General features: G+C 41.4%; 2 protein-coding genes across 2 annotated transcripts in view; one reads left to right on the top strand and one right to left on the bottom strand.

The window, feature by feature from the left end:
* dnajc17 (DnaJ (Hsp40) homolog, subfamily C, member 17) overlaps window positions 1-27125 on the top strand; it is a 30019-nt gene that overhangs the window by 329 nt on the left and 2565 nt on the right. The window contains exons 2-10 of the mRNA XM_046412336.1: window positions 4759-4828; window positions 6243-6301; window positions 6381-6468; window positions 6656-6732; window positions 7382-7496; window positions 8311-8360; window positions 10284-10361; window positions 12073-12153; window positions 12833-12952. Coding sequence (XP_046268292.1) covers window positions 4759-4828; window positions 6243-6301; window positions 6381-6468; window positions 6656-6732; window positions 7382-7496; window positions 8311-8360; window positions 10284-10361; window positions 12073-12153; window positions 12833-12952 — 738 coding nt within the window. The remainder of the gene's footprint in view (window positions 1-4758; window positions 4829-6242; window positions 6302-6380; window positions 6469-6655; window positions 6733-7381; window positions 7497-8310; window positions 8361-10283; window positions 10362-12072; window positions 12154-12832; window positions 12953-27125) is intronic.
* Window positions 14635-22302, bottom strand: LOC124071629 (cdc42 effector protein 3). The gene is made up of 3 exons (XM_046412337.1): window positions 21561-22302; window positions 21315-21469; window positions 14635-19929 (listed from the first exon to the last, which is right to left on the bottom strand). The coding sequence occupies exon 3, from the start codon at window positions 19814-19816 to the stop codon at window positions 19196-19198; it is 621 nt and encodes a 206-aa protein (XP_046268293.1). The 5' UTR covers window positions 19817-19929; window positions 21315-21469; window positions 21561-22302; the 3' UTR covers window positions 14635-19195.

Here is a 27125-nt window from a genome sequence, read left to right as displayed (position 1 = left end):
ATACAAGGAGCAATTTCTGTTAAGAGAAACACCGTGTAAATAAGGCGAGGACTCAAGTGAGATTCAGTGTAGCAAAAACAGAAAAACCTGCTAATGGTTGTAACGCTAAAGTGTGATGCACCAAAAAGGCCACTGAGTGGTGACATTGCATCAGTTAAGTCTTTCGTATCGATATGTGCGAATATAAACTCAAGCGCTTCAACTAGCGATCATTTTGATTAACAGTTACTCTGTCATCAAATTCCCTGTTTTACGAATATATTTAACTGACAGTAATATTAGACAGAAAACAGCAATAGATTTCAACGGAACAGCTCGAATAATACAGTATTTGGTGTTTTTCATTAAGGTGTGATTTAAACTGTCTGTTGAACAGCAAATCACATAGCATGAATTTGAGATGCCAGCTCAGTCAATTTTCTTCTTTTGGATAGAAATTGCTGTAATACTATGGACAACTTATTTACAAAACATAACATCTGATGGCCGCTCTGCATGGTTCAAACAGTATTTTGCCTTTTTTTGTGCCAGCATGTGTTTCAAACACTTTAAAGAGTTTTCAGGCGTCTCTTCTTCATTTCTCAGTCTGGAGCAGTTCATCATGATATCCTGAATCCAGACTTTTCCCTACAACCTCCTCTCCTCACAGTTTCTAGCATCTGGAATCCACAGGCCCAAATGGACATTAAAATCGCTGCCAAAACAAGGGAAGAAGTTAATTTCTTAATTGGATTTCTAAGTCCTATCCTCCCAAGAGGATTATCCTGTAGGAAGTTAGTGGTTGTGGCTTGGGTGGAACTGGGAATCTAAAATGCAGAAAGCTGGTTCTGTGGGATCTGTTGATGGTCAAGAGAGATAGTGAGAGTTTATGTGTGTCTGTAGTGTATTGCGCCTGGGGTCGGGGTGGGGGGGCTAAAAAAATCAATCAAGTGTGCGAAGACAGATGTCATCAGATGGGCTACTTATCACAGTTGTTTGCCAAGCAGCCTGACAACCATTATCATGCTTGTTGTTTATCACAGAGAGACGGGAGGAAGCTCATCCCAGAGCCTGTGGGCTATGTGGCCTTAGCCACAGCTTGTAAAACATTGCGTTGATATAGCGCTTTTTTATTGTGCATCTCCTGCTGGTCCTATTTAATATCTCTTTCTGTTATCACTGCTATTGAGCTTCTTCTGATCTTGGCTGTTTGATAAATGCTGGGGAAACTGGCATGTGACACAGACGGTGATTTAATGGGTGGCTGGGGTTTCCTTTATCCCGATCGTGCTGAGGAGGGCTGTTGCTGAAGGCTAACCACGGTTGAAAGAGTTATGCTCATGCATACATTAGCGCGGCTTGGGTAATCATCAGCTAGTGTGTGTTACCTACCGCAGATTGCATGGTGAAACAATGTCAACTGCCAAGACCACACAACACTTCTTGTGGTTTATTCAGCTACTTAAATTGTAGTGTACCTGATGTGTTGCACTGTATGCAGTAATTATATGCCTAGATGATTTATTTCCAGGCAAATTATGAGTTACTTCTTTGAGTGTGTGCTTGGTCAGGACAGGGTAAGTCAAGATTGCTGTTGCAGCGTATTGTGTAGTTGGGCATGTAAATAGAAATACAAACTGTTATCATTGGGTGTTTCAAAGAAACCTCTTCACATCTAATGGAATTAAAAATCTGAATAAGAAATTTGTTAGTTTGTTTGGAATCATTCATTTTCTCACTAGCCCATTTAGGCTGGAGATGTGGTCAGATTGACAGGCACACCAGCACATGGAAAGTTAAATCCCAGTGTCTTTCTCTTTCTCTTCTTTGCATCCACTTTCTTCTTACTTTTATCTCTCTTTTTCTCTGTCTGTTCGTGTCCTCTTTGCCCCTGTCTTTGCTCCTCTGTTTTCTACTCCCTGTTGTCCCTGTTATTATTTTCCACCAGCTGATAGTGTCCGTAAATAGCAGAGAGTTGTAATTAAGGAGGATGGGCCCATGGCAGATCAGCCAGCTAATCAGCTACACAGGCTAGGGGCCCTACCCGGGCTGTGCTGCGGCTGCATCAGGACCAGTTTGTCAAGTATAATTGGCACCAAAGACTGGTGTAATGAGGACAAGATGTGGCTATGCAGTTAAGGCTGTGGCAGGCATGGATCAGGGAGGCACAGAGAATCTGTTTTTCACCAGGCACTAACCATTAGGCTACTGTTGGCCTGCTGCTGCAAGATTGGATTCTTTCCTTGATTTCTTGGTTCCTCTTTCCGCAAACTGAAGCGTGGGAAATAGCTGAGATTTCTGCAGTTCAGTTTGTCTCATGTATGTGACAAGGAAAATTGCTTTGTGATAATTTGAAGTGGAAGAGATAGAAAACAAGGCAGAATTAAAAACAGACATTTTTGCTCTATCTGTTTCACTTCTGAAGTTCTCCTTAGCCCTGAATCACAGAAGTTCATGGTGAACGTCACAAAGATGATTGCCACAGTAATTTGCTGGATTAGTCCTGTAAGAAGATACCACTCTATCTGAGAGCTCTTTTCCACATATGTGCTAACCTCTTCAAAAATTGGCTTGCTTTGGCTCCCAGTCAGGAGGACGAAGGGGCTTCAGAGGCTTCCAGAATCAATTAAAGCTTGCGTGTTATGGCATTGATGGGTGTAATCATGTATGATTTAACAAAACAGCATTGGAGGCGCAGTACAGACAACATATTGTAAAGGATGCTAGAGAGATAAGTAAAAGAGCAAGGGGGGGGGGGGCATGACAGAAGGGGAGGTAGGATAGGTAACTGAAGTATAGACACTATATGTGCTAACCAGATCTTTAACTGAACTCAGTGAGACAAAGATGATGATGTGTAACATGGCTGCTCTCCACCAGAACAGCATCAGTAATGACAGGCTGTACTTGTAAAACATCTGCTATGTTTACAGCAAATATAGAGACATGTTTATCTTGTCAGCTGGTTGCAGGCGGTGAAGAACCTGCAGAAGTATGAAGAACTTCAGAAGAATATTCAGTGTGAATGACAATACATATGAACTTGAGACTGAGTTTTTATATTCTTGCTTATAGCTTAAAAGTCTTCGGAGAGCATTGGACAAAGCTGTGAGAGCAAGCACAGAGACAGAAAGAGGAGAAACAGTTTGAAGGAGACTAAAAACCAGAAGGAGTAGGTTTAGGCCAGTGCTAAGCGTATGTGTTTGGAGCCAGTCCACAGTTGTGTGTCAGCACGATCTGTAGGAAGGCTCTTTGTGCCAAGCAGCCAGACTAAATATCTCTTAATGAAGTCTAGTCTCTGAAAGCCCTCTCAGTGAACCGAGTTTCATTTACTGTATAATGAGAGAAAATCTGATGTTGACCAAGTCATAGTAGAAAATAATGGCGACATGTACGAGCTGTCTGAATCATAATAATTTTCAGAGAGCTTGCTGGAGGCTTGTTGCTTTCATATTATCGTGTGGACTCTTAGCTCTCGTACCTTGGACATCCAGCCTAATGTGTCTAGGTTGACTGTCATGAGACTCATTGAAGTTGCTGTTAAAAAGGCTTGGACACTGATGGATTACGCCATTCCACTCAGTTCCCTCAGAGTTTTGTTTTCCCCCCAGGAACATCAGCCCTGTATGTTTTGGCATGCATGCGAGAGATAAAATTGTGCAAAACAACACACAGGGAATCACTGCATATGCCAGAGGAATAGGCGTCCAATGCAAACGTTTCCCGGACATGAAGAAAGGAGCTCCCAAATTCTGTGGCCTGTAGCATACTGATTTACGCAAAGGGGGGTATGTGAAAATATGCAGAATGTTGGCATGGATGATAAAGACTGGTGAGAAAGTGTATGTGTGTGTGTGTGTCTGTCTGAGTTTAGATGTGTGGGGGGTGTATGTGCCAAATCCTTAGCATGCAATGAGCGTGCGTCTAGAAGGCTTCAATGGTGCACCCTACAGCCCCTTCTGGTCTCCATGGAAAGTTTTTCTGCTTCCCGTCTTTCTTCAGAGGAACAGTGATCTAATGAAAACCACCTTGTCATTAACTGATCCCTAAGAGGACCAATGAATAGTTAACATTCCAAAAAGTGACCCAGAGTTAAGAAAAAAAAAACCAAACAAAAAACAACTAAAACTAAAACCTCATTTGACATGTACTCCAACGGTTGTGTAGCTGTCCACTTTGGATCCCTTAACCTCCTCAAAAGTTTTGGCCACAAGCCTAAGATACTAATGGTGGCCTTCTCAGATTTGTTATAGACAATGGCACTCTGTTTGTGTATGTTATTGTAACTTTTTTTTCCACTTTTTTATTCACTTTCCACTGAATAAAGAGAAGCAATGAGCCCTTAATTATCTTGCAAACTGGCAATGGACCAGAGAATAGGTTTTAATTCTTGAGCAAGTTATCCCCTGTGCAGTATGTCCCTTGGTGGTTAGATTCCATTAGCAAATGACAAAAGGACACAAAGTACAATTCAGGTGCTGATTTAATCCAGTCAGTATAATCCTTTCTTTTTATTTAAATGCAGACCACATGTCACCCCCACGCTTTCATGTCAAACTGTTTGCATTCGTGCCATTATTTCAATGAGACCATCATTTTTTATCCAGACTTTGCTTTCTGGGCCAAGGATGATAGGACAAAAATAACTGGTACTGAGAGTAAGAATTTAACTTTCACAATGCCAAAATCTCTGCTTAAGTGGATGATTTGTTCTCTTTGTGCTCTAATCAACATTTTCCACTGTACATAACTTGAGGGTTTCTTCTGTGTTTCTCTTAGATTAAGAAAGCTTATCGACAGAAAGCCTTGACATGCCATCCAGACAAGAACCCAGACAACCCAAAAGCAGGTAAATTAATGATGTGTTTATCTATGTTGCGTTTTCTCACGATGTCCCCTCTGTATGACCTCTGTCAGTGATACAGTATTTGTTTATGCAATTACCTAGTTGTTTTCTGAACACTGAGGGTTAATTATCTGACCAAGTGGCCATCAAGCTTTAGAATCAAAAATGAATGCTCCAGACTAGCACTCTCAGCAAGTTAGACCCTGCCAAACAGCCTATCCACAGCTCTCTGTAGGAAGTCTAACCAGCCCTTGTCAGACAGGGAAAGCCGCCGCACCACCAGAACCACCATTACCACCAGTGTTTCCTCACTCTGGCCATCCTTGGCTTTATGAGACCTTCTGCTGCCTGTCGCCAACCGGCATGTTAATAATTAAACCAGGAAATGTCAGTGTGGCTTTCTGTCGCAAGAGGGGGGAAAAGAGGCACCTTGGACAAAAGACTGGTCAGGAGGCGTATTTTCAAGTGAGGTTTTTGTGGTTACTGGATGGTTCAGACAAATCTTGATTATGTCAGGGGGGAAAAAAACTGGGAAATTGGTGGAGTTGGGGGGGTTGAGAGGGATAATGCAAAAGCAGGGGGTCGGTTTCCCAGAAATGGAAAAGAAGTGGTTTGGAGGGCCTCAACACTTGAACCCGCACATGGACGGACTCAGTTTCTATCGCACGAGAGCAGAGCAAGTCTTGGGACATTCTGCCCCTCAGGGGAAGGTTCTATGCATGTAAGAGGTAACTTGGGGGTCATGATTTCTCACTGACTGAAGACATCCCCCTCTACTATTCCCTCTTTTTCCTTACCCCCCCATGTTGTGACTTTTTGAGCTGCCTAGTGGGCATGGTAGGTTTCTCCCAGTTGGATTTCATTCCAGTCCATTATTTACATGTAGGTAACCTGACCAGCATCATCTCCAGGGCCTCCTGTTAGTGTGCACTGCCAGTCCCCACAGGGAGTAACAATATCGGGCCGTTAGGCCTCCCATAAGTGAATGATTAAGCCCAGTGCAGTAGTGTGGTGGTTTTATGATGGTAAGTTGAATTGTGGTCTTCCTGTGTACATTTGTATGTATGTGTGAGTGTGTGTGTGTGTTAGATGACAACTGTGGAGGTGGATTTTTGCATGGCAGTGGTGATGGCGGCAGCAGGATGCTCTAATGAAGATGGATGGAGAGGAGAAGGGATCGTGAGGGAATGCATAGTTGTGTCATTGGAGGAAACAGGCTTCTTGAGACCTGTGGCACCTTTTTAAAAAAATGTCTGTTTGTCTCAACTCAGCTTTACAGCTTTAGGATGTCATACTTAGTATGTAAGGTCTCCTTTGGTGAATGTCCCCTGTAGATGAACAGTAACAGTAACAGTTCTGTATGTTTTCAGTAACAGAATTTTCAGTTTTTGTGCTTTTCTCGCCTCTCTGTTTTCAGTGGAGCTCTTCCACCAGTTGTCCCAGGCTCTCGAGGTATTAACCGACGCCGCTGCCAAGGTAAAAATAATGCCTCCAAACCTCACATAAAAGTGTTGATACACACACAGTTAATCATGGTGTCTCATACTGTTTTCAGGCTGCTTATGATAAGATTTGTGCCGCAAAGAAACAAGCAGAAGAAAGAAACAAGAAACTAGATGATAAAAGGAAGAAAATAAAGCTTGGTGAGTCACCGTAATTCTCAGAGCTTGATATTCTCTTTATTAAAAATGGTTATTGTATTGTATGTGACTTTATTTATTTCAGTCTGTTTTTATTGTCATTCCTGCTCCGGTCTTGATTATGAAGAAGGTTCTTTTGTGTTTGTGTCTAATTCTGTCTGTCTGTCTGTCTGTGTGTCTGTTATAACAGACTTGGAGGCCAGGGAGCGACATGCAGAAGCTCAGAGCCAGGAGGAGGTGCAAATCACTAGAACACTTGAAGAAGAGGTAAAACAGTTTTTAAAAGCCATATGAGAGATGTTACTGCACCAAACTTTGCCTGGACATGATGCAGACAATTAGAAATAAAAATTTCACTATGCTACAGGCTTCAGATGTGTACTGGGAACAAAGTATTCCCGTGTATCCAGGAAACACACACAGCACACAGCCTTTATTCTGTTTTTCGTCAAATACTCTCCTCTGATTGAGTTGAAATCTTGGGTCAGGAACAAAAGGCACTGTCTGAGAAAGGCTTTTTCTCACTACCATATCATAATTATCAGTACAACTATTAGGTGATGTTGCATGACTTGATGCACTTTGTTCCGAAAGCCGATGATATATAAAAATGGTGTGCGTGCTTCCGTGGTGAGTCATAGCAGAATAATGTGGCCGTGCACCTTTGGGGAGAGGAGGTGACCAGAAGGTGGCACTGTTCCATTTTCTGTCTCATTCGGATTGTTATTACCTTAGCTGAGAAGGGAAGGTGGTCTGCACATTCTCCTGGAAACACAGGATAGCAGAAAGGTTGTGTTAAAATGTGAGAGCCATACAGGTGATGAATTACATCGGTGCTTAATCAAGAGGAAAGATGCATCCTGTCATGCCAAACCAATATGTCTGTTTGTGCACACCATATGTGTCTTTCTGACAGATTGCCCGATTGAGAGAGGAGGGATCCAGGCAGCTTGAGGAGGAACAGAGGCTCATCAGAGAGCAGATTCAGAGAGAAAGAGAAGCGCAGCAAGCCGGAGGATATACTCAGAGAAGTATGCCCACTTTCAAGATTTACCCGGTCCAGTTCAGTGCAGTCCCGTTCTGCCTGAATAAATCCAGCAAAGTCCTTTTACCATCCTGAAAGCCTCAGCTGAATGAACCCCTATGTTTCCAGAGAATCTTACTGTCAGTCTAACCACATCAGTCACGAGGCACCCTGTGGTTCTCCAAATATTATTCATATAAAAACAATGAAAATAACTGAATGTACATGTGAATCTACGTGTTGTTTAAAAAAAAAAAAAAAAAATTCTGAAGAGGTCTATTTTAGTTTATGTGGCAGCAAGACAACTTGGCAAGATAACATAGGAATGCTGAGCACCATGCACGCACATATTTGTCCATCAAACTTGAAACCCCTTGAAAATATTTTTTGCATTAAAGCCATTGTGTCTCCATTCTGGAGACATGAAAAAAAAAATTAAGTCTTGTAAAATAAGGCTATGGAAGTGTGGGTATTTAAGGGAAGCTCTGATTCTTGGCCCTAGACTAGACCTCTTTTTGTGGCTGGACAATTACTGCTCATGCATAGTCAGCACATCTTTTGAGTCTCTTCCATTTGCACGCAGTCAGGCCTCCCCTGGATCACCACAGTCTGTTCCATCTCAAGAGGCACTCAGTGGATCATCAGACTGAAGCAAGAGCTTTACATTCACCACGTGACAGACAGTTGTTTAAAATCCGTCGAGTCCCTCGACTGCTATCTTAAGTGCCACATGTTTTGCTTCAGAAAAAAAACAACAGTTGTTTCTTTGTCCTTTTACTGAGCTGTCTCATCTCTCCCCTCATGTGTGCTTTTTCTGTCAGACTCAGGGTTGGAGAGATGTTCCAAGAGCAATGTGACCCCAAAATTAAAGGTAAGGCTTTCAAATATGGGGTTTTCGGGCGGTTGATGAGACTGGGAAGGAGGGCCAGGATGATTATTCTTGGTGAATAAAGCAGAAAGATGGAAGGGGTCGTGGTGGTGGGAGAAGTGCTCTATTTGAGTGAAAATTCAGGCACCTCAGTAGGGATTTTGATAGAACTTAATACATTTGTAATTCATTATTTGGAGACCACATACACTGTCTCACCGCTGAGTGCACAGGCTGTTCTAACGCCCATTCCTCCAGATTAGGCCTGACATTGTCAGGAGACCTGTTACTATGCCAAAAGAGGGCTTATTATATTTCCTCCTGGAAACGGCCTAGCGTGCATATATTAACGGACGCTGGGGACGTTAGCTAATGTGTTTAGACTTTAAATCTGATTTTAGATTTTGATGGCCATCTAGTTCAGCAGTGTATTTCTTGACATTTGTGTATTCTGTTAGAAAAACAAACAGCAGCCTCGAGACAGTATTACGTTCAAGGACATGGAAACATCACTGCAGTCTTCTCTCTCTAAGGCTGTGGGGTTGTGCCTGCGATTAAAATCTTTATTTTTTGCATCCAATTTTTTTCTTACTTATGTTTTATGTAAACTAAGATAAAAAATTGTTCTTTTTGCTGTCCAGTAAGAGATAATATTTTATCTTTTATACTGTTTATACCCGTCCTGGTATTAAAGATTAAACTTAATTTTTAGACTAAAGAAATCTGGGGGACTATTAGATGAGTGATGTTCAGCAAAATGATTGACTGTGTTGATTGATCGGGAACTATTGCAATGAATCTGACACCTGTCATCATTTTAAATGTTTTTTAGTGATATTTGACATCCTGACAGCTCTTCAAAATTGTGTAATTTTCAAGGTAAATGAGCATTAAAAGCAGCAAGAGCCATTTGGCTTGGTGCCACTAATATCTTTCCTGTCTGTATATTTATTGAAATTGGGAGCAGAAGAACATCGCAATGTGTCAGCGTTGTGGGCCAAAAGCATAGACATCACATCATGTAAAAAACATCCTATTTGAAGATTAATGGGTAATAAGGTTATCAGCGGGTACGGGAGACTGCTCTTGGAAGGAGAATGCAACCATAATTGTTGGTAAAAGAGGCTGTGTCGACATGGAAATTACCAGAAATCCTGTTGCTCTGACAGTGAGCAGAATATTGGAGCTGAATCAATGCTTAGTACTTGCCATTTATAATGCTTCTTTAAGCAGTTATTGTGATATATTGGCTAGACTTTGCTGTACTTTATACATAGATGTGAGAAGTTGCACAATATGTCATTTTGGGAGCACGGGAACTTAGTGACAGAATTGCATGTAAAAAAGATAAATTATCTTGGAAATGTTTGAGCTCTTATGCAGAAAACAGTTGTATGGTAATTTCTTGAACAGTGTACACAGAGCAATACGGGAAGTGTCAAGAAATAAAGGCACAGAAACATAGTTAGACATGCAAATAACTTGCATATTGCAAGTTAGCCACATCACAAAAAAGATGCAACGCATTCCGGAGGACAACTTTTACTCTCTCTGTCCATGATTGATGGTTGGTTGGTACCCATGAGTATCATAACTCTGTCTAGAGTTGTGCTCTGTTTTGTAATTTTCACCCTTTTTAGCTGTCCAGCACCCTCTGTATGGATGAAAATTGACTGCAGGTCTCACAGGTGGTGCCAGGGTGATGTTGCAAGAGTTTAACAATCTAATTTCTCCCATAATTCCAGTCTGCCCTGACGGTTATGGTAATCAGTGTGTCATCAGAGCCAAGCCTGCCTGGCATGCTTTGTCTCCTGGTCAGCTGAGTTTAATCAGTTGTGCTCTACTGATTAGACGTTATCATGCATGTCTTTAATTCTTGAAAGCCCTCATGACTAATATAAGCCTGTCCGCTCTTTGTCATTCCAGTTGAAGTGGAAGTGTAAAAAGGATGATGAGACGAATGGAGGCTACTCTCAGGACGTTCTATTTAGACTTCTTCAAAAGGTACACATCCCATCAAATAGGCACAACCACAATGTCACAAAATTAATAATTTGTACAGCAAAACTGGCTTGGACTGGTTTGGTTAACATTGGGATGTTGGATTTACAGGAATTTTGCATCAATATGATGAAGTACTTTAGTATTTGAGGTCTTTAAATCATTGGAATAACTAAAAGCAGACATGCCCATCCTGGTATTTAATCTGAAATGTTTCTCAATGACATTTTCATACTTTCATACTTTCATATACTGTATGATGATTATTTTATATAATGATACATTTTATCTCTGTCCCTAAGCAGTAAACTCTACAATAACAAATCTTCCTGCACAGTCCGGCTATATTTGAGGTCTGCATGACATCAGCGCTCTAGATAGTTTTATTCTTCCCCTTAAACAAGGCCCATTAAGTTTTGTTGCAGCGAAAGTGCTGAGGGCAATGTTGTAGTGCCCTTTTAAAGCCATGCACGCCATTGTTTGTGGCCCTCTTACTAGGTGATTAAGCAGGGCCAAGGGAGGCACTAGGAAATGTGCTCTTCTCATGCAACCCCGTACCACCTTATTCTATGATCTGTCACATGGGCTTTTTGCCGGGGCATAGGTTGGCCTGAAACGAGGATAGGGCTAGTGTCTCTGACATCAAGCTGTGCGGAAAAGGGCGTCTGAATTTCTCCTCTGTCAGTATGGTCCAGGACAGGAGGGCTGTTTCATAATGAAGACTGTGGAAAAGTGTTGTTCCTTTTAACGTTCTAGGGCAAAGGGAATAAATTTTAGGGAAAAAAATTGTTTGAGATGGCAAGCTCCAATGAGTGACAGTTAATGGTTTGGGCAAGAAGAAATAGCTACCGCTGTGTGGGAAAGCAAGAATAGTACGTGTATATTTCTGCTTGCGTACGTGTGCAAACTTGTGTACTTTGGCTGCTTAACATAATACATCTTCTTCTAAGAGGGAAGAAACATGTTAACTTCAGATATTTTTATTTTATGAAACCGGGGCCTTTTGAGAGTCTCCTTTGTCACTGTTGGCTTGCTCCAGAGTGTCCTTAGTAAGCATTAGCATTCTTGGAGTTTCCCGTTCCCAGAAAGCCACAACTTCACAGGATGAGATTGTCAAAGGCCATATCCCTCCTACTCTTTGCTCTCAAACTCCTTGCTTCAAGCTGGGAGAGGTTAATAACAGAACCCCTCACCTATAGGTGATTCATACCCTGAGGAAAACCCATTGCTCTGATATGTTTGTGACCTTCCTCCTTCTCCTTTTTTGGCCAACCTTTCCTCCCAGTTCTGATTTATGGCAGAGAGTTGGATGAGAGCCACATCTAATTTTAGCTTCCATGCCAAAAATACTGTTTAATAAATGTTGTCACTGCACAAGGAGTAGCTAAAATGTTGACCTTCAGTATTGCATCTTGTCTCTTTTGAAAAGTTACAGAGGTCTTGCTTTTGTACATGATGTTACTCGGATGTTCTTTGCAATATTATTGGCTGTGGGTCAAACATACGAACCCTATCATTAGAAATTAGGTTTAATAACCAAACACATATTGAATCCTAACTTTTCACCCATGTTTTGAGTTTTTCAGGCAGCATATGCTTTGTGTTTTCATGGTTATAGTTTGTTCTGTGAAAGGAAATACTAATTTGAATGTTCTGCATCTCTCCTCCTTCCTCCATTTGACTTTTGTTTTATTCTCCCATTTCTTACCTCTAGTATGGGGATGTTTTGAATGTGATTGTATCGAGTAAGAAGAAAGGAAGCGCTGTGGTTGAATTTGCAACTGTGAGAGCAGCTGTAAGTACCTAACTCATCCCCCATCGGTGTCCTCATTCTGTTTGTTCAATAATGAAAATGTTTTCCAAAGCAGACATTTGCATAGAACCGCATTTGTTTACCACTCGCATGTCTTGAAGTTTCAAGTCATCTCCTGAGTTTGATTATTACTCAGAATGACACCTGTCATAGGCTTTCCACCCTTAGGACAGTTCCTGTGACCTAAATGGATGTTTTAGTCTTTCTGTAGTATAGAGATCTCTGTGGTGATGGGAACAGTTGGATGGAAGGACTTTAGCTGCCTCATTGTTCCACACTGTCTGGTTCCTCAGGCCCTTTGTTGTGATGTTGTACTTTTTTGTTGTGGCTTGCTCACCACGTCGTGTGGTTTCCCCCCAGAGAACATGTCTGCCAGTCCACAAGGATCTGGGCACAGGTTCTGTGGTCTCTCCCTGCCCATCTCCTGGTTCCAGCTTTGCTCTCAGCATTGACCCAGTTACAATCCACCTTTGTGTTTGTCTGCATGTGTTTTTCATATGTATATAATGCCAACAGTCCTTACACAAATATCCAGGTGCAAGATCTATACAACAAAAAAATGTGTGTATTTCCAGAACGAGGAAGGAGTTTTTTTGTCTCAGTACAGTACTAACAGAAAGACCATTTGAAGATCCACTCACAGATTATTTTGTGTTTTTAGGAGCTGGCAGTTAAGAATGAAAGTGGCCTGAGTGAAAACCTCTTGAAGATTTCGTGGCTTGAAGGACAGCCTGAGATTATTGCTCCAGCATCTCAACCTGGCCAGTTCACGTCTTCACAGGTACCAGAATAACCTGAGAATGCATCGTTGCAATTCTGTCACTCGCATAAAGCATGTGAGCTCTATGTTACAAAATCTTCTGATATGCTCAACATCCAACACAAATGCTATTACCTAAACACTGTCCAAGAAAGAGAAGTATGTAAACCTTCTGAGGTTTTATTTTTGCATCAGTGGTGCAAATATTGCCCCAGTGCTAGCGCCCCTCCTGTCTGCCCTAGAACAGTGTGTTTGGATAAATGGACCTCAGTTTATTTGCTTTGGAGTGGTGAGGGGCTGGCCCGCCAGTGGCCCAAAGCCCCTGGTCGGGACACTCATTAACTGACCTGACCTGGAGACCCCAGGAATGCTGCATTTCGTATAGCAACCCAGACAAAGCAGTGTGGAATAATGGTAGCCTCGCACGGGAGACTGGCTAAATGCCTGTCTTTATTATCATTGATAATAAATTTTTTTTCCTGCTGTTTTGATTGTTGGCAGGTTAACATCTACGGGAGTTTTTAGGGATGTGGTTGCTGATATTGTATTTGAAGAACTTGTTTTCTGCAGGCTAAAGGTTTGCTGCAAAAACTACAGTTTATTGTGAAAAACTATCTTAAAACATTTTCCCCTGTGATGTGTTTCCTCTTGTGATCTGGAAATCACAGTAGTCCGTATTGCAATCTCAACTTTTTTAATTGATTTTGCATGCCTAATGTTTTCCTTTTTGCTGCCAGCACCAAAGGCACACAAACTCTTTTCCTGTCCAAGGATAATCTCATTTCAGCTATATCCACTGAGAATCTACTTTGTTATTATTCGATCAGTATGAAGTAATGGCTCTTTCTCTGCTGTGTGCATTTCACTTCTCCTACACTGTGATCTTTACTTGTGAGGGATTACAGATCAGTAGACTCTCTCTGTCCACTTATCTGTGTCTCCAGAGCTGCTGCTGAACTGGGTTTCACCCATGAACCCTGTGCGGTGTCTCAGACCCCCTCGTCGAGGCTATGTGAGACTGGCCTTGCACGCTGGGACTTGTCATACTAATCTCTTTAAATGTTATTATGGTAACCCGGTTTGCCTTACAGACATCCAAAGCTGATTGCGTCATCTTTTTTTTTTTTTTTTTTTTTTTTTTTTTTTTTTCTTTTTTTAATCCCACCTCTGAGAATAATAACAAGACTATGGCAGGGTAATTTTCTATTGGCCCTCAATATGTTTCACCTAAAAAGTCCCACACAACATAATGGTTTAAACAATGTAGATATTAGTAATGTTGTTCCACATCTGGCCTGAGGTCAGTGGTCATGGGGGCCATTTGACATAGAGAGATAGAGGTAATAAGAAGCCAGAGCCTTGGAGGTCCTTCTCCCCGCATTATATCTGAAATCTAAAAATCAGATTCCTCTCCTGTCTTCCACCCCTCCATTGCTCCCCCACACCAACCAGCTGCAATCACATAGGAGCAGCTTGGGTGAGGACTTGCTTCTTTTACCTCACCAATCCAAACATAGTGCTCGGAGATTCAGGGTCTCACTACTGGGAGCTCAGAGACGTATAACTTTAGCCTTCAGACTCCGCTCCAACTCTGCTGGGCTTAATAAATTAATCTGGAGCCAATGTGAAGGGCAAACAGAGTGTAGGGTTCACACATCCAAAAAAATTCTGCAGGTTCAAAAAGAATAAATCGTTGGCAGACAACAGCTTCCAGCAAATTTAATTCAACAGAGCAACATTTTTGCTTTGACAGAGGCCTTGTTCACAAAGCTGAACAACAGACACAAACATGTTCGTCACTCAGGTGGTTGTGAGCTGCGTGATTGAGAGTCCATCTGCTCTCAGACTGGACTGGTCAGAGCAGAGCTTGATCCACCTCTAGGCCCAGCTCAGCTCTGCTCTGCTTGGTCCAATAAATTTGCCATATGCTATCAGCTCAGTGTGTGGAGCTTTAGTGACGCTAAGGTGAAGGACTTAATGGAGTTGGAGGCAACAAATTCCCTTTGAAGACCCCCTCAGGGTCCAGAGACCTTTCACTTTACTAACTATGCCATGTTGTGTTTGATTTTCACTGCTGCCACACAGAAATAATGTGGAGACCCATTGAACTGTTTTTGTTCTGCTTGCCCAGAAAGCTGAGCCATGACATGATTTATAGGGGACCCCCACTGCATTCACCCAGTTTTTCTCACCGTGGATATTAAAAATTTCAAAACAGGGAAGTACCACATCTTACACATTGTGTAGAATTGCTCCCCATGTTCCTGACTTAATTAAGACTCCTGTTTTGCCTGTTTTAGTTTCATCTGCAGAATTTTCTTTGTTGATTCTTTAACTTTTGAACTGTCGTGAAAGATTTGGAAATGGACATCTTTATGAGAGAAGTATTTGAGTCAGTCTCATTAGTGCAAGCATTGTGTTTAGTATTGTATCGTACACAGTTGCAAGTCTCAGTGAATCCTGAATGAGTCATGGTGCCCAAATGAACCCCAAAATAAACAGTTGTTTTGTATTAATTGTGGCCTGCGAGGTAACTTTAACAATGCAAGGTTCATACATGCAGTGTTTAATGAGCACTGTGAATAGCTGCTGCATCAAAATATGATTTCACATGCGTGACTGACATTATGGATTCCACAGGGTCTGACTAATGATTCATATCTCGCCTCACAGACTGTCTTGGATATGGAATCACTATCTCACCATCTGTTTTGTCTTTGCCGGATGTAATGTTTGAGTTTCTGTTTCTGTAACGCCATCATTAATCACAGAGTCGTGATTCATGGTTTATTGCATAGTTTAGATTACCATATTATTTAAAATGAGGCTATTGTAAAGGATTTAAATGTGGGCTTTCTATGCCTGCTTCTTCCATCTAGAGCCATGAGAGACATTGTAGGCTTGTCACGACACAAACCAGATGCAGCAGATTGACTATTTTGAGATTGTTTTTCCAGTCCGCCAGTTTGCCAGTGCTTGAAAAAGTGCACTCTCACCTAAAATAGCCTGTCGGGAAGAGATGCACTCTATGTGGCCTTGCTGTTGGCATAATCAACCATGGGCCTGACCCCCTCTCTGAATGGAGATAGCAGACCTCTAGGGGGGGGAGATCAGCAGGCTTCTGTAAGACGCTGTGATCAGACCCAAAAGAACGAAATCATTATCATTATTATTGGTTTGTACCTGAAAATAAAATTTTACACCAGGCCTGAACGGATATAGTTGAGAGAGACTGACCATATACCTCATAATGTATGGGGCTGGTAGTTGGTGCTGATCTATTTTCTGACAGGACCCTCAAGGAACAAAAGACCACATAGTTTATAGAAAGGATACACTTGTTTAGGATAACTTGAAATATAAAGATGTGTGTTTCCATTTCTCATTAGACATAGCATGAATTGCCTGTGATTAAGGTGTGGTCAGAATTTCAACATTATTGTGTTGCGCCTAAATCAAGCGTATCATGAGAAGGGTTAGCTTCTCGTGGACCAGCTTGGCCCTAACTATCTATAGGTTGATAATGTGTTCTGACTTGACAGTATAAACAATATCAGTTTCACAAAATCCCTGTTTGTGTGTGAATGAGTCACAGACCACGCAACATATTTCAGCAGCATCAAGTCGTGCTTGGAGATACAGTTACATTAAAAGGACACATCTCTTATTTGCCAAGACAACATTTTTAGTTTTTCAGTCAATACCTGACAAAATAAATAAGTCATAAGAGCTACTCTTTGGAAAGATGATGGGGTATCTTGGTATTCTGTATGACAGCAAGTTTAGATTTTTGGAGAGAGAGAAGTGGTACCAGATGTGATTGGGATACTTCACAGCTCGGCCAGTTTGCGCAGCGCAGACAAGATAATTTGTCTTCAATTACAGGCCCTTTCTTCTTGCATCAGTCATGTGGCTGAACACTTGTTGAGCTTAACTTCATGTGATTCTTCACGCTGAGAGCTCATAACAGCCAAGGACTCTTGTCTGCAGGAAGGCTTTTTCACCCTCCAAAAAGGTTCATTTTTGAAGCTTATAATGAATAAGGGTGAAAATTGTCAGTGGTTTTCTTAATCAATTCTGGCGGGAGTGCACCTTGTTTTTAATATAGTTTTTATAGGTTATAGTTTTTTGTTTTCCAAAATAATTTGATTCCACAGTGTCCGTCTGACAGTGCAGACTGACATTCTTCCTTCTCTTCTTTGGTCATTCAGGGTCATTACAGCACACGAGAACACTCTGTAACTGAATAACTCTTTCTCCTGCTTATCTGGAAAAAGTAGCCCGCATAGAAATTTCTGAGAAATTCCAGACCTACCCTGGTTGGCCATTGAATGTCACCTCTGTGCGATACAGGTGTGCCTCAGAGCAGGTCTTGACTAACAACTTGGAACAGTCCAGCTTCCTCTAAGACATGATTTTTGTCTACATGAAATCCTGCTTGACATGACTGTCTAATTTAGGCTTGTGTATCTCTCCACCTTGAAATGATATTGTGCTGCTTGTTGTGTTCAGTAATTCAAGGGTATAATTTCTCTAGAAACTGTGATTGACATGGATTGCCTCCACAGTGGCTGCTGATGGTTAAAAAGCCAAATAAATGTCTGTCCATCAGGGTGTGTAAACAGTCTCATATGAACGCTCTTAAAATGTTGACACGAGCAGTTCTATCCACAAAACCGCCAATCTTGGAATTTGAAAGATATGTTTTTTACTTCACCAAAATACAAAACAGTACATTTTTCAATTCAAAAAATGTTTCACAATGTGTTGTTGTCATAACATATGCAAGAAAAAGGGGAAGTGATATCCAGTTTAAATTGAGAGATGCCAAAACAGATATACAGTCCAGACGCACCCACAAACATGGCTGTTTCTGTTTGGATATACATAGAATTCTAAATCTATTACTAGATGCGAGACACTTGTGGTTCGTATATTTTACAGCCTGACCCGTGGGGAACTTAGGAATTTGACCGGTTCTGTGTTTGCCCCACAGCCTTTCCTGGCAACTTCCAACTAAGGCAGAGACTGAGACTCTGCCCTGACTCTCTCCTCTCCAGACCTGAGCAACGTGCACAACTGCCTGCATATAACTCAGTTTGACCATATGTATTTGTATGTACATGCATGTGCGCTTCCTTGCACTTTTGTGCCAGTGTCTTTGAGAAGCAAGAGGAGGTCTGTTTGGTCAGAAGGTAGTGTTTAAACCCTCATCAGGACTTTTGCAGCAGAAATGGATGTTCCTGGTCCTCCTCCCTCAACACCCCCTGCATATGTGGAAGTATCAGATTACCCTTTACCACTTTCTGTCTCGTGTGCCACTCATCAGAGCATCAGACTCTGATTTGCAGCTAAGAAAACAGCCTGCTTTGCCTTCTTCTTTTTTTTTTTTCTACTTCTTCTTCTGAGGTCTTGGACCTGTGGCCTGACTTGGTCTGCAGCCCAACCTGCCACTACTGGCTGGCTTTTATTGGAAGCAGAGCTAAGTGTTTGTTTTCACTGCATTGTTGGGAATGAGAGATGGGGGGTACCTTGGTCTACCTTGAGTGGGGCCTCTGGGATGCGTGCGGAGGAGAAATTGCCCTCTGCACACAATAGATTGGCAAGCACGCCAAGAGCCAAGGCATCACAGCTCAAGGACCTTGGATTCCAGCCGCAGCTTTTTCTTTTCTTAAACACAACACCCTTAAGTCTTAACAGCCGTCTTCAGTGCTGTGCCGTGTGGTTTGGAGGATTTCACTAGCAAAGGAGGGAAGTAAAAGAAATGTCCAGATTTGAGATCAAAACAGAGTTCAATTATTAACTTAGTGTAACATTGTATCTTTGCTTGGGGTAAAACTAAGGAGAACATTAACCTGGTTATCGGTGTCCTTTTTTAGTCTAAGTTTTCTAGGAGATCATTTTTACTTTTTAACAAAGTCTGCACACCACAGTGAGCTAGAGACATAGAATCTAGTTCTCTATTAAAGAATGAGCTCCTTATTGTAGATGCAGATGTAGGTTGCTATGATGTATAGTAAGTCTAATTTTTTATTGAAATACGGGGGAAAAAAATCATCCTGCTCATCAGTCTTTTCAGTGTTTACCTCCATTACAACTTCTCTCAAGGTTGTATGTCAATACCTGGCACCCATGAATCATAAAATCAGATATGTCCAGTTTACACTTGGTATGTCTGTAAAATCAGTAGTGTTGAGTTGGACTTCTTCTCCGTATTCCAAACTTCTTGTAAAGCCTTTTTGTAACCTATGGCTAAGATCCTGTCTAGTTGTGCAGTTTGTCCATCACCTGGAGAACATCATCCAGGATTGATGGGCCCAGGTCGAGGCTAAAGGAAAAGCCACTGTCCTCGTCTTTTTGCTGTCCAGCATTTTTGACACTAGTGCTTGTGGAGTCATTCTGATCAGAACTCAAACTGTCCCATCCAGTTCTGTGAGGCTGACTGGAAGCAACATTATTCCCTCTTTGGTACCCATCTTCCTGTTCCATCTCTCCGTCTCCCTCGTCATTGTCCAGAAGTGGCATAGAGCTGCATTTCTTTCTCTTCTGGGGCATGTTGTTCTGGCGGTTTACATGCCAGTCGGGGCTCTCCGAACCCTCCGCCTCATCCAGGTTCAGACGTGGAGGCTTGGGTGGTGGCGAGCAAGCCATGAAAAGATTCTGCTCGCTCTGGGAGCTTTGCAGCAGCAGGCCGTGGCCCGTTTTTAAGAAGGACAGGTCTCCGAAGCTGTCTCTGTGGGCATCGCTCCCAATGTGTGAGATGTGGCGGAAATCAGCCAGTGGAAGGCTTATCATGTTGACAGACAACACCTCCCTGCGCTTGGAGTTCCTGCTGGGCCAACGACCAGAGGTTGGCTTTCTGTACAATGATGTTCTTAGTGGCATCTTGGAAGATCTTGTTGAAATAGACTCAAATGTTTTTATATATCCCCAGAAGTCTTTGTATCCGTTAGTATTGGCTCCTTATGAAGTGATGAAGCTTAAAAGCATAATGCCATCTGCAACAAAGCAACAGACAGGAGGAATTACAATTTAACAAATTGTTGTCCACTGGTAAATATACTTTTTAATTTTTATCAACACTGCATTAAAAATATATTTTTTCAGGTTTCCCTCTCATGCTGCTGTAATATGGCGCAGGTCTGTGCTTGTCATGTAATTCTCCGGCACATGCGAGTATTGGACTGCGTCAGTCGGTTTGATGTGAATCGACAGCCATTAATTAGAGATTGCACCTGCTCCACTTGATTTTGCTTTAATGAAATTCAGCAACGCTTTGAAGTTTTCATTCCTAAATATTTACTGTTCAAATCCTAGTATTTCTTTCCCACAAACATGGGTGTGGTCTGCTGTCTGTCTTCTAAAGGAAGTCTGTTAGCGTACTTAAGACTTCCAGTAATGAAAGCAACAAAAATGCAGATTGCCAAATGGTTTTACCGTAACTTTTGTCAGAAATCACGATGTTCATTTCACATTGAAACACATGTTTATGATTTTGTGAGAAATACAAATAGCTGGGATGCAGTCAGTTTACTTTGCTGTGGTGGATTTAGTGACTCTGGATGTTGAAGTTCATATAATAAAATAACAGTATTTTTTTCTATAAATAACATCACGCTATAGGCATTCAAAATGAATTTTACATTTTGTAATGTAGTTTGGGGATTTTATATCGTTACAATTTCTCTGCCACAAACAAAATTAAAAGCAAACATTTTGGTCAAAATGAAAACCATACAATAAAACTTAAAATGAAAGTCAAACTTTTTCAAAAAAAAAAGGAAAAGAAAATATTTTACATTCCGTGACCTGTAATCATTTTACTGACTAAAACAGAACTCAGTTCATCTCAATGCTGGCATGCTGATTAGATAATCTGCTCAGTGTCTGTGATTTTTATGGTCTCCTAAGCAGCCTTGCCCACATTAGATATGTGTTCGTGACTTGAAACACTCACTCCGTAAATTTGTAAGCCACTATAGCAAACAGGTTTTGTTGGCTTGTAAAGGTTTTACCGGCACTTTAGTAGCAGCGGGAGATTGGAGAGCGTGGACATAACAACATTCCTTTCCAAACATGTCAGTTTGGCCAAGGAGGAGTCTTCAGATTTCAGCAATGAATATCATGTTCAGGAAACACTTCATGGCCAAGTAAAAATTAAAGAAGCTCATTAAAACTGATTGGCCAAGAAACTTTGTTTAAATTATCTTCCTCAGTGCTGCCATAAAAGGTCCAGCTTTGAGACAGATGAGAAATCTCTCAGATGAAAACTTCACCCACTAATTAAAAGAAAGTGATTTCAAGATTTTTCTTTGCATGCAGTTGTTTGTCTAGTACGATAAACAACAGTAGAATGGATAAAGATCGATTAATAAATTCTTACCTTTGTTGATGAACAAGTTCAGGATATTTGAATCCCACATACGCACACACGTCTGTCAGGAAACTACGCAGCGTCTACCTGTACACCCTGACAAACTCTTCGTCCCTGACATGATGAGGCTTGTTCAGCCGTTACAGAGAAGACTTTGTTGTACCCTGAGACAGAAACACAGTCAGTCAAAATGGCATTTTCCCCATGTGAGACAACCAAGTCAACTTCTACATTAAGTTGCAGCATTTAACTTACCTTTCTGTAAACTGCTGCTTAGCTGAGTGTTGTCAGTCCTTGGACATTTGGTCTTGTTTTTCCTGCAAGCTCCTTCTTGCAGAGCTCTTAGGTATGTTGCTTGTGAAAGTCTTTGCCAGGAGATAAGCCAGGTGAGGTTAAAGTACAAGACCGTTAAGATATCCAGGTGGAGCCTTTTCTTCCATTTTTTTTTCCTTAGGGGCTTTCTCAGATTGTATGTGCTGTCATCAGCCTTTAGAGTGTTTGCCAGCTATCAGATGATATCATCCTGGTTGTAGTGTGAATTTGCCTTTTAGTCATACATGTCAGAGTAAGTCCTGCTCGTTGGTTGGCTGTATCCATTGTCTGCGAGACAATGGGCACAAAACAGGAGCTGCTTATTCAATTCCTGTGATATTGTGAAAAACCCAAACCTGAGCTCTGTCCGAATGTGTCTGACAGGGAGGGAGAGTGTGAGAGGTGGAGGTCGGATAGGTTGGAGTGTACAGCAGGTTGTGTTTGAAAGCGTGTGTGTTTTACACATTGCGTGCTTGTGTCTAAAAGGAAGTTGTAGCCAGTGAGCAAACAGGTCAGTCACTCAGAGGAGGGGGTTAACTGATCTCTAATCCCCATGTCATTGTCTCTCTGCTCTGCTGATTTCCTGATTTCCTGCTTACTGTTGGCTTGTCTAAAGCCCTGGAGTCCAGCCCACTTCAATGGCCTTTCTGCCTGACTGGAAGCCTATAGCTTCTCTATGTAATCATAGCACTGCTGTCGCACACAAACATGTACGTACAGGCACGTCAGGTTGCACAAGAGCGATAAATTGTAGCATTTCTAATTCTCACGCCTCCAGCTTGTTCTCTTTGTCTCAGGAATGCCACAGCAATATAGTAATGAAAACTGTGTCAGAACACACCACACATGCTTTTTTTCTGCTCTGTGGAGTTTCTTTGTGCTAAAAATGGCAGGGTTAAAACATTTTGTTGTGCTCTCACAGGCACTAATTGTTACTTGCCTTGATCATGCCCTCTTCGTCATCTTATGGTTTAAAAAAGCTTGTTTGAAACTGTTATTCTTCTGAAACCTGTGGCCCTGTGTTTAAAAGAGAATACATGCTACTGTGATCTGATAGAAGTCTTAAAATGAATATGTGTTCCAGCTGCAAGGACACGTCTGTGGATCCACTCAGCTTATACATGCAGTGTGTGAAGGAAATGGACAAATGGTATCTTTCCTTTCCTTTCAAATTGATCCAACAAACAACAGGCGTGCCACCTGGTTCTCTCTTGTTCTTCCGCTCTGCACTGTAGCACCAAACACAGTGTGCAAGATCAGAGACAATTACTCACGCAAATGAAATTATCATAACATTTACTCAAGACTGATACAGTACATTTCTGAACATTTCTTTTCTAAGAAACCCCCTCTTTCTTTCACCTACAACCACAAAACTGCTTTCCTGCTCGAAGACAATCAGGGTGAAGAGCTATTGTTATCTGTAGTATTTATGAATGACCTCACAAGACCTGCCGCCCAACCAAGGCTGGACTCTCTGATAGTTCTTTTGTCATGCTATGTAGCCTTTGGGCTGATGCGTTTAGCCCTCGCTGGATTTTTGTCTAAGCCTCTTTTCTAAGGCCTGACCATAGCGGGCAGTGTGGTTTGATGCTGCTATGCTGGGTCTGAAATCTGGGATGCTGCGTGTTTTTGTTGTTGCAGGATAAAAAGTGTTTCCAGATATTGCTTTGACTGGCGCTAGGAGCCCAAATTGAGGCTTTAGTGGATATTCTTCTGACCCTTTGTTGTGTGTTCTCCAGCTTCCGCTGTATCGAGGCCCTTAGACAGCCAGCATTTAGACTAGATTTACAGCAAGAACTGTCTGATTCTTTGAAATGAAAAACATTTTTTGATTAAGGCGAACACAGGACATGCTGTATGGCGCTGGATAAGATTCAGCTTGTAGTGTATCCACAAATTACCCAGAGTGAAAAGCAGACTGCAGTGTCCGTTCATTGCTTGAAATTGGGAAGTACGCCACTCTATCTGTGTTGGTCTCTAAAACATTCTTAAACATTCTGTAGTAGCTTCGTAATGTCCTTTGTGGTGAGTCTATCCAAGTTTGCATTTGTCATCATCCCAGCCAGTCGTAGACGTAGTCACTTTTTGTCTCCACAGTTATGACTCATTGATGAGCTTTTTGAAGGCAGTCCAACTAAAATTTAGCAATCTGACTGCTCAGAGGAAGTGAGGACAGTTGCATGACTGCGGATCTGACCAGTCAAAGTCCAGGTGTTACGTTACATGTACCAAGTGCAAACTCATTAGCACATGATAACGCTTACAGTAACCTTTAATCAACAAAGTCCGATCACATCAGGTACAACACAGTATGGAGGTGAATAGGCTGGATACTGAAAGCAGATATACAAGAGAAATTTTTGATTATGTAATATGTATTGATGTCAAATAAGATAATAATATAGAAAAGCTTAATTATTTGCATGTTAGGTTGTAGACAAATTTGTTTTTTGCCTTGTAGCACTATTCTGTATTGTTAACCATTTACAAATGTCCTGAAGACTTTGTTCTCTACTGTACTTGAGCACAGCATCTGATTATCAGAGTCATGTTTTGATTGTTTTTAGGGGAATCCTAGCAGGCTATGGATATAAAATACATACCATGGAGCTGTGGTCCCCCTCTCCTCATTCTCATTTGCCGACTGTCCATTAAGACAAAATTACCCCTTCCACTAAATATGTTCTATAATGGTAATTTTGTTCTATTATACAGGGAAATCTTGTACTTGTTTTGATCTTTTGTTGGGCTAGTTGAGTTAGGAAATCAGGACTCTCCATTTAGTCTTAGCTGGATTTAGTTTTAAAAAAATGTAATGTACATAGACCTATGTATAACTTATGATATGTTTTTGTTTTTTTTTGTTTTTTTTTTTCAGTAAATGTGGGTGTTCAGTGTAGGCTGGGAAAGTTCTGCTGTGTCTCCTGGCACTTCATCATTAGTAATTATAAGATCATGGTTGGGATATTTAGGTTACTTTAAAGACCAGAGGCATGAGGTAAACAGCGTGTTTGTTCTGTGCAATAAATACATAAGGAAACATGTTTGTATGGAAACACATAGGAGGATACACAGAGTGCACAGACATTTTCCTGTTTTTGTTTGGAAACTTTATTTTTATTTTCATTTGTTTTGTTTTCTCTCCTCATAACGCCTCAGCATTTTTTCTAACATCTCCAAGGTTCAGACTGTATTCTTACCAGCCCTCTTTTTTTTTGTTTTAACAAGAAATCTGTTGCAATCAGAAGGCTTTTCCCAGAAGGCCAGGATGTGAAAGACGGATTTCTGCTTCTCAAGTGATGTTTTGTTGGATATTAAAAAGGCCAAACCTCCACATCTCCCTATTCTATGATCCCTGAGCTCATCCATCATAAAGAGAAATGCCAGGGCACCAGGAGTTCAGGTCTATGCTGCAATTTCTCTTTTCACTGTTTATTTCCTTTACTTTAACAGCTTCCAAAGGTGCTCCTTGTCTCCATCCAACACGCTTCTATTCTGTCCAATATGTGACCACTTACAACCACATGTGTACCCATCCATACATACACGCACCTAATGAGCCATCTGCATTATTTTTATTTTACTGACGATCTTTCGAAATCAGCTTTGTATTTTTGTCTCTGTTGTAAAGGACCATGTGACTTTGATTTGAGAAAATAGGATAACGTGCAATACGGCTTTGCTATTGCCGTTCAATTTCGTGATTTAGATTTTCAAAATAGCTGTATTTTACGTTCCGTGAACTTCTTCTCCAGTGTTTCAAGGATATCTGTAAATTCTGCGGCTTGCATGTTAAAATAATTGTCACAATCAATGATCTGTAGACTACATCTGCAGATTTTTTTTTTTCAGCTGCTGTCAAATAAAAGGGGGCCTTGTCTAGGAGTTCCATTCAAAAACCAGATGTTTGTAGGACGTGCGTGTAAAGGGTTAAAGACAGGAAGTGTATTTGGGCCTTAATCTCTGTGTAGTGTTTGTTCTTCACTAACAATAACAGTATAATAGACTAGACGTTTGGGGTTTTATGTCTGCTGGGTCTCATAATGAATGGTGATTAATCCTGTACCATTTACAAAGCCTGAGTTTTGTCTGTGGAGGAATTTCACCTTGGCTCCAGTGTTGCATGTGCAGTACCCCTGCCCTGCTGCCTGTTTGTTTGAGTTAGCGGGAGTGCTCAGGCACCCACCTACACACACACACGCACATACACACACTCATACTCACACACAAATGATCTCTAAATAAGTGTTCACCTCTCATAAATCACCTACTCCATAGCTCAGTGACACACACACACTCATAGGAATACTCACTATGCCACCACACACACCCCAGATAAATAGTTCCTTGATTAACTTCACCAGAGTGCATTAGAGGCAGACATGTTAGCCTGAACCACAGAGAGGGCTTGTTGAGGAAAAAAAAAAAAAAAAAGACCTTTCTTCACTTGGCAGTAAGGATCATGTCTTGGCTCAGTGACCATCTAATAAGAGATGTCTGATGGCTGATGGTGTTAATGAGTAATCCTGTTAGCAAATGAAAATTGTTAACCTCTCAGGTTGCGAGGTTAAGAGACAATAACCACAAAATGGCAAGTGTATAAATGTAAAAATCAACTCAAATGTTTTAGTTTTGTTGTCTAAAGCGATGCAGTCAGCCACGGGGTATTGTTAAACCAGATGTTTTGGGAGAGGTGTTAACTTCGAGCTTTTAATGTCTTGTTAAATGCTTTGATGGCTTCCTTGTTTATTATATTGCTGCACAAGCATGTGTTTTTACATTTACATGTACATTTTAGGCATAGGGCTTTTGATCCAGGCTGAGATACCGCAGAAAGCAGCACTACGATTACATTTTAAGGGACAGGACCAAACAGCACTGTTACTGACGGTGCGAAACAAAATAATCACAAGGTTTGTACAATCGGATTTTGATATGCTAGAGAACAAGTGAAGAGAGACTGCATGTTTGTACAGATGGGCACCAATTTAAAGAGAGAGCGTGAATAAATGAGTGGAGTAATGTGAATGAGCATGAGTGCAGGTGACTTCCTGTATGGGGATGGTTTCATTCGTACTTGAGTACTTTGAGCAATACCGACACTATCCTGGAGGCCTTACGCCAGTTCCAATTCATACCAGGTTTAAATTTCTGCTTAATTTTTTTTTTAATATCCCCTATTCAGTCCAGTTCATGTCCAAACATTTTCTCAAGTAAGATTTTTTTTGTTATTTTACTCGTACTTGTGATATTAAGCTGGAAAAAAGATCTTTTCCTTTTTTCAGTTTCGTGGAGGTTGCGGCAGTCTGGTCTCATAAACCGCCTCATTCCGCACTCTTCTTTATTTCCTCACATAATCACTCAAACGCACACAAAGGAATGGTGTAATGTGCTGCTGATCTGACAACTTGAACCGAGGGAACTCCGTGGCCACCTGTGCTGCTTGATGCCTCCTGCTGTGTGTGGGACGGAGTGTGAGAGCGCGCGTGTGTGTGTGTGCGTGTG

This window comes from Scatophagus argus, chromosome 15, assembly GCF_020382885.2.
Source record: "Scatophagus argus isolate fScaArg1 chromosome 15, fScaArg1.pri, whole genome shotgun sequence".
Lineage (NCBI taxonomy): Eukaryota > Metazoa > Chordata > Actinopteri > Scatophagidae > Scatophagus > Scatophagus argus.
Note: the sequence above shows the minus strand (reverse complement) of the source record. Positions and strands in the feature narration are given on the sequence as shown.